Raw genomic sequence first — 6981 nt, forward strand, 5'->3', positions numbered from 1 at the left:
ACAAAAAAAATTAAATCAGCCAAAAAATTGATTTAATTGCATTTGATAATTAAACTTTTTGTTGGGCTTTCTTTCGAAAGTTGGCTAAAAAAATTAGCTTATTAGTTAAAAATAAATTTACAAAAAAGTTGGCGTGTTGGTTAATTTTTATCTTTTTTTTCTTCGCTTATAAATTTTTAGCATAAGCAAATTCGGTTAATTTGTATTTTTATTTTTATTTTTATATATTAGAAATGAACTTCTCAAATAACACTTGACATTTTTAATAAAATGGGCTAAATAAACTAATATGGTATAACTAGACAATTGGGTGCTCAATTCACAATTTATTGACTGATTTATGTCTTGTCCTGTTACATGCAAAGTATCCCAATTGAGGCCCAATGAAATAGGTCCACTGGGCCTTCATATAGCAACAGCTCAAAAATAATAAAATATTGAACTGTGTGATCACTTCTTCTTTTTTCTTTTTTATTTTTTCTTTTAAAAAAAAAAATTAAATATTTTGTTAATTTAATATTGTAAACAGGGTTGCCATCCATCACTGTCAAATTGATCACCCTGCACAAAAAAAATGTTTAAAATCTTTGTTAGTTACTATATGTCTCTTGAGACTTAACAAATTGACCTTGTCAAACTAATGGTATATTACTATCAAATTGCAGCCTCAAATTTCATTATTATGGAAACCAATTCAACACTCCTATTACAATGAAACTTTAATTAATGACAATCACAATGACATTTTTTTGGTTTAAGGCTAAAAAGTTGATTTATTTGGCATGTTCAATTCCCACCAAAGATCCACTTTAGCCACCCTTCTTTGCTTATGAAATACTCTGTTTCTATTGAACTTCTTTCAAATTCTGCTACTTATTGAGACTAAAATAAAATAAAAAATAATAAGAGAGAGAGAGAGAGAGAGAGAGAGTTTACATGTGAACTAAGAATATGATCCATTATGCAACATTACAACTGTATTTTATACAACATAAAAATTTTCTGAAGCAGCTCCACCAAGACTATGCCATGATTACCTGTTGGAATATGGGCTTTTTTTAGATGCTAAAACTTTATACATACATGCTTACTTACACTAAGAAGCATACTTCAACAACCAAAAACAAAATCAGTTCAGAAGAATTCTGGCGGGAAGGCAGACTCCCGGAGCTTTCTCTTCCGCGAAAAGCCCTTCACAAGCAACCAGTTTCACAATAGACTTAGCAGTCAGCTTGTACCTCTGCTGAGCTTCTGCAAAAGTTCTGCTGAGAACTTGTTCAATCCAATCCTCCACCTCTCTCTTCTTATCTGATAACCAAGCAGCTGCAAGTACTTGCACCACCACTTCTTCATCGATCTCAAGCAAGACCTCGGACCCTACTGTCCTCTGGAATGTCTTGTCCATTTCCTTCACCACTTCTGCTGCAAGTAAATCAAAATCAAAGGGCTTGAAGACCACCTTTTCATCTACTTGATCCAAGAAATCTTCCAACCAAACTTCTGAGTTTTCTGAGTTGGAGTCACTTTCACAGTTTCCAAAATCATTATTTTCTGCCTCCTCTGCCGGTAGATTTAAATCCAAGCAGGATGCCGATGATGGCTTATAAGCCTGTTTTGGTATCTCCAAGGTCTTGTCCTGATCCATGGATTCGTTCATGTCAATTAGCTTCCTTTTGTTCCCAGACATTGGCATTGAGTTTCCTTTCCTTGGTATAACCGACACATTCATGACCCCGTTGGTTCTAGTGGTATCACCAGCAACACATACGACTGAGACTTGCATTTGCCAGCCTTTGGCTCCTAAAATTCTTTCCTCCGAAAATTCAACATGTTCTTTCCTGGAAATAGTTTCTTTCTTAACCTTTGTCGTATCTGATGTAGTCACAAAGATCACATCGTTGATTCCTACTTCTCTCCTGTGCGAATCAGGAAATTTACCAGTTCTGATAGCCTGCGACAAGCTACTCTGAGCCATGAAATCGGCCTTATCTACATTTTCAAGAAACACAACTGAATGAGGTTTTCTCCTCAACTCCTCAGCAATATAATCAACAACTGTCTTTCCCCTAAACTTTACATCATAATGATTTAAATTTTGGCGGTCAAAGATGGAGAATGAACGGCTTAACCCATCCTCAGAGCTCAGATCCACAGAAATAAAATTTTCCCTGCTCCCAAACATTATCTCAGCGAGTGCTACAGCAATTCTCTTCTTTCCCACCTTGTCGTGTCCAAGAAAGCTGAGCCAAATGTCTCCTTTCTGATTTGAACCACGAAGCCTTCCATGTCCAGTTCTGCAACGCGATATAGTTTGACTAACAGTACAAGTGGCTTCAACTAGACGGCCAACCTTTTCAGTTAGTACTCTCCAAAGGGACTTGAAATCTTTCAGATCTACCTGCCCTCCCGAGTCAGGACCAGAGCATGACGAAGGAGAGGCAATATGATCTGATGAATTGCCACTGAACCCATCAAACTCGGCAGTAACAGAACCTGAAAAGAAGTGAAGACGACTCTTGTGATCTTCAATTCTGGGTTTTCCACGCTCTTGACCAGCAAAGGCGTAAAGTGTTCCCAACCCCAAATCTGTGGTCACAGAAGTAACTGAAGATGGTGATGCTATAGTTTGTTGCAGGGAAGAAATCTTCTGTATGTCCATTGGATTGGAAGATCTGATCTCGTTTGAAGATGAATCTTTACTGTTACTTTCTATCCTATCCGCGCCAAATTGAAACCCCCCAAAATGTTGAATTTGTGAATTGGTCTGTGAAATATCTGGATGGAATGGCATATTGGGATCAAGACGCTGACAGATATTGTTCCATTTCTTCTGTAGACCCATAACTTCTGCATTCAATACAGTGTCATCATCTTTGGCCTGCACTGATATAATGGAGTGCATGTTTACCCAAACATTTTCACAAATTAAACAATGAAATATGTAGTATTGTGGCATGTGTATCTTTGTTTGTGCATGTGTGTGGGGCGAGAAGAGGGTTAATGAGCTAAATATTTGGACTAGTACACACCTTCACGACCTTGCTTGCGTCACATTCAGCCATCTGTAACCAAGGAGACAAATTTGCTGAGTACTGGTCAGCAACCGAAGTAGTCGATCCTCCCTTCAATAAAACAGAAACTTCTTGCTCATACTTCCCTTTGCAGGGATCACAAGTGGACTGAATTGTGCTACTTAATGGATTCTTGAAATCAGATGGTGTAGAAAAGAACCCACCAAGTGGAACAAATGACCCCATCAAGCTGTAAGGATATCATGAGCACGGAACTGTGAGATCCATTGGATAGAAACAGTCAGGGGCTAAAATTTTCACATCTATACACGGTTGTACCTAAATGTATACACATTTTTGGAACCAATTTTAACAAATAGAAGTGAGATGGCATACAAATTACAGTACATGCACACATGGAGAACTCAAAAATCTTAAATGATAGATCTATGTATCACTTGATATGATCAGAAGTTCGAAAAATTCCCAGCTTGACCAGTCCTTTTCCAATCCCTAGTAGACCACTAAAGTTCAAGAGAAGCCATGCATGCATACGGTTACAAAACTCCTTAAATCTCCACCTGAAGCATGTTTGAAGCCTGTTTGAAGCCAACACGAGCGCGTGTATGAAAAAGTTGTCCAACTATAAAGACCTATACATATTGGACTTAGGGTTTCATTTTATAGGCGTGTGCTAATTTTAGTAGCTTTTGAGAGAGAATCTTAGTTTTACCACAAGACTTGAAGATTTTGAAATCCATGCCATTCAACCTTTGGGCTTGAGTTTGATACTATATCCATCATACGAAAAAGTTATAGATTGAGTTTTCTATTCTTTTGGAAAAAAAAAAAAAAAACCATTACATCTTTTATACAAAAAATATCAATAAACATACCAACCCTCCGCACTTGTCTTCAAGCAATCAATCTCCTTTGACTTAGAGACTAGTTCACCATTTTCAGAATCTCCTGCCTTTTTCTCTCGCCCTCTCTCTCTCTCCTCCTAAAGCCACCTCAGTTCTCACCCATCCCAACTTGATGGTCCAATGTCTCTTTTGTGCCTATCATACCTCACAGTAGGTTCTCTCAGTTATCAAACTCACCTCTAACCATCTAGACTTATGCCTAGCTAAAAGAAGAGTAAGAAAGATTACAAAATTATAGTTCTTTATTATATTGGATTTCATTTCATCACCTAATTGTCCATGTCACTAAGCCACATTAAGCACCTTCTTTCTCGAAGTCAACTTTTTCGCTTCTTGCTTTAGAAATATTGCCCAAATTCCTATACCATACGCATCTATCCTCATCTAGAGAAATGCTGTCTACATCTTCTGGAACTAAAGAACATAGGCCAGTTTAAAGTTCCAAATCAAAGCATTTAGGTTTCTACACCAAAAGGGTAACACATCTTAGTTTAGAAACATGGAAATGAATAAAAACTCAAGAATCACTGCTTACCAGCTCTGTGCAATCCTGTATGTGGAAGGTGCCAAATCAGCACACAAAAAAAGTAACCATGAATACCACTGGATGATAAGATGAACACGAAATTCTGCAGATGTCCCTTTAAACTAAGGCCTTGTTTGGAACAGACACTTTCCAGCATTTTTAATCATTTTATTTTTATTTTATTTTTCCCTACTAGGTTTTAGTTTTAGTTTTTGGTTTGATAAGGAGATTTTTTTTTTTTTTACAAAGTCAACTTTTAAGCCAAAACAAAGTGGCAATTATTTAATGGCCAAATTTAGATATCTCTACCAAACAAAAATTATTTAATGGGTAAATTAAAATATCTCAGTGGCCACATCTTTCCATGGAAGATTAATTTAATCAGTAACAAATTTGTGGAAGAATAGCCCATTTCTTTTTCAATTCATGACATCAAACAACCATTAAACAATGCAAATTTTAACTCAAAAAGGTACTTAGAAACAAAAGTAATATATACAAAGATGGGCCACAAACCTGGGTTTTGAAGATAATCCTCCACTTGAACTAGTAGTGATAGGTAACAGCTGCAAATCCCAATCTTTCTCCAAAGAAGGAAACTGAGCTAAGATCTTCAGGTATGTCTCATAACTCCCTGCTGCTCCTATCAACCACAATTTCTCTCCATGAACCTCCACCAAGTTATTCAGTTGTGAAACCACATAGTTGACAGCATCAATTGAAATACCATCCCCAATCAAAACCTTCAAATCCCCAAAATCAACCACAATCCCAGTCCCTGAACAATAACAATGTTCCACCAAATCACTCACTTCTTTAAGCTTCAAATCAATTATTTCTTTACTTCCACCTTTCTCAACAAACTCAGAAATCTCCTTTTCAACACAAACTAATCTCAACCCATCAATTTCAGCTGGCAATACACTTGTTTCTCCTCTCTGAACGCAGTCTCTGAAGCTACTCAGCGCATCGTTCGCGCAAACTCCGATCAGTAATGGGTTCTTCTTCCCCTTTTTGTTCACCAAAACCTCCCCAATTCTTCTGCAATTCGCATCTTTGGTTTCAGACCCAGACAACCCAGCAAAGGGGAAATTGAATCCGCGGCGATTGGGGTCCGAATCGGGAAAATTACAGAGAAACAGAGGCGGGCACCGAGGTTTCGGGAATTGGGAAACAGTCGGAGGAGGGTGAAGAACCGCGAGCTTGATGTCGTAGCTCCGAAAACCCGCTTCTCCGAAAACCCGATTAACAATCGGGTCATCGAGAATCGAGAGTATGAAGTGCTTGAGCTCGACCTTAACACACGACATCGACGATTGGTTCTGTTGATGAATCATTTGTTGGTACAAGTGAAATGTCTCGGGGTGTCTTCTCTGGTTCGCCTGAGACCGCTTGATCGCCGCCATGAGAGAATTCGACACCGGCGGCTCCTTCTCCTCCGCCGCCGCCGACTTCCAAGTCGGAAGCCGATCGAGCGACACGCCGACGGAGAGCTCCAGGGCTTTGAACTGAAGGCGCGGCGAGTAAGCCGAGCTCCGAGCGCGTGAACAGGCATCGCGAAGCGTTGACGAGGATAAAGCTAGGAGAGCTGAGACTGTGTGGAGGGAGGTAGTCTGGGAGTGGCTGCGGCGGCGAGCGACGGCAACGGCGTCGTCGAGAACACGAGCCGCCTCGTCGGTCAAGCATTGCCTGGCTGTGCTAACCGGCGTTGGCATCGCCGGCGAGCATATATATATATATGAATAATATATTGTTTATATGCTGAATTTTGAAGCTATAATCATCGGACTCAGAACTTTTAAAAGAAAATCAAATAATAAAAAGTTGGTATTATGTGTATCATATCATGCTTTCATTACCTTTTAAAATTAATGTAGCAAAAACTGAAACTGAAACTGAAACTGAAACTAATACTGGAGAGAGAGAGAGAGAGAGAGAGAGAGCATTATGTTGTTGTTTGGTGGGTTATTTTTTTGTTTTTGTGGGGGCCGCAGAGGAACAAACATATGGTGAGCACTGAGCATAGATTCTCTTTCATTCATAAAGAAAGAAAGATCTTCTGCCAAGCTTTTTACAGTATATAAAGAGGAGAGAGAGAGAGAAGAGTTGTTGTCAAATTTTGGAGATGCCGTGTCTAGTAGACGATGAAATGGCCAAACCACTGCAGTCGTTGTCATAGCTTTTAAGCTTTAAAAATGGTAGTTGCTGGTGAAAACTGTCAATTTATGAAGGGTTATTTGGTAATGTTTTATAATGGGAGACGCTTCTCTCCGGACATGGCTCCTCTCCAGTAGGAGTGTTGGGCATTGGTGGGCTTTCATTCGGACCATCTCGATAATTTAAATAATTTAATGTATAGAATTTGTTAATTATATTATTTTTTTTAAAAAATTATGTTAATTTGATATCGATAATTATTTGACCCGTTCAAAAATTATATTGAAAATATAATTTGAAAATATAATTTGATCACGTAGTTATCGATATCTAATCAGTATAATTTTTTGTAAGAACAATA

The 6981-nt window shown here is 38.4% G+C and overlaps 1 protein-coding gene across 1 annotated transcript; it reads right to left on the reverse strand.

Annotated features, from left to right (window-relative positions):
• Nucleotides 1-931: 931 nt before the first annotated feature.
• Nucleotides 932-6662, reverse strand: LOC114272111 (Double Clp-N motif-containing P-loop nucleoside triphosphate hydrolases superfamily protein). Its single transcript, XM_028213782.2, has 3 exons — nucleotides 4980-6662; nucleotides 3030-3261; nucleotides 932-2878 (listed from the first exon to the last, which is right to left on the reverse strand). Exons 1-3 carry the CDS (start codon nucleotides 6176-6178, stop codon nucleotides 1130-1132), a joined length of 3180 nt encoding a protein of 1059 aa, XP_028069583.2. The 5' UTR covers nucleotides 6179-6662; the 3' UTR covers nucleotides 932-1129.
• Between the last annotated feature and the right edge of the window lie 319 nt (nucleotides 6663-6981).

This window comes from Camellia sinensis, chromosome 14 (assembly GCF_055761805.1).
Source record: "Camellia sinensis isolate YWXY chromosome 14, ASM5576180v1, whole genome shotgun sequence".
Taxonomy (NCBI): Eukaryota; Viridiplantae; Streptophyta; class Magnoliopsida; order Ericales; family Theaceae; genus Camellia; species Camellia sinensis.

What these genes read in the sequence shown, in the direction of transcription:
- LOC114272111 (XM_028213782.2), bottom strand. Translation starts at nt 6,178, where the DNA reads ATGCCAACGCCGGTTAGCACAGCCAGGCAATGCTTGACCGACGAGGCG. An exon ending in GGATTATCTTCAAAACCCAG is followed by an intron (nt 3,262 to 4,979) that starts GTTTGTGGCCCA and finishes ATATCCTTACAG; the next exon opens with CTTGATGGGGTCATTTGTTC. An exon ending in ACGCAAGCAAGGTCGTGAAG is followed by an intron (nt 2,879 to 3,029) that starts GTGTGTACTAGT and finishes ATATCAGTGCAG; the next exon opens with GCCAAAGATGATGACACTGT.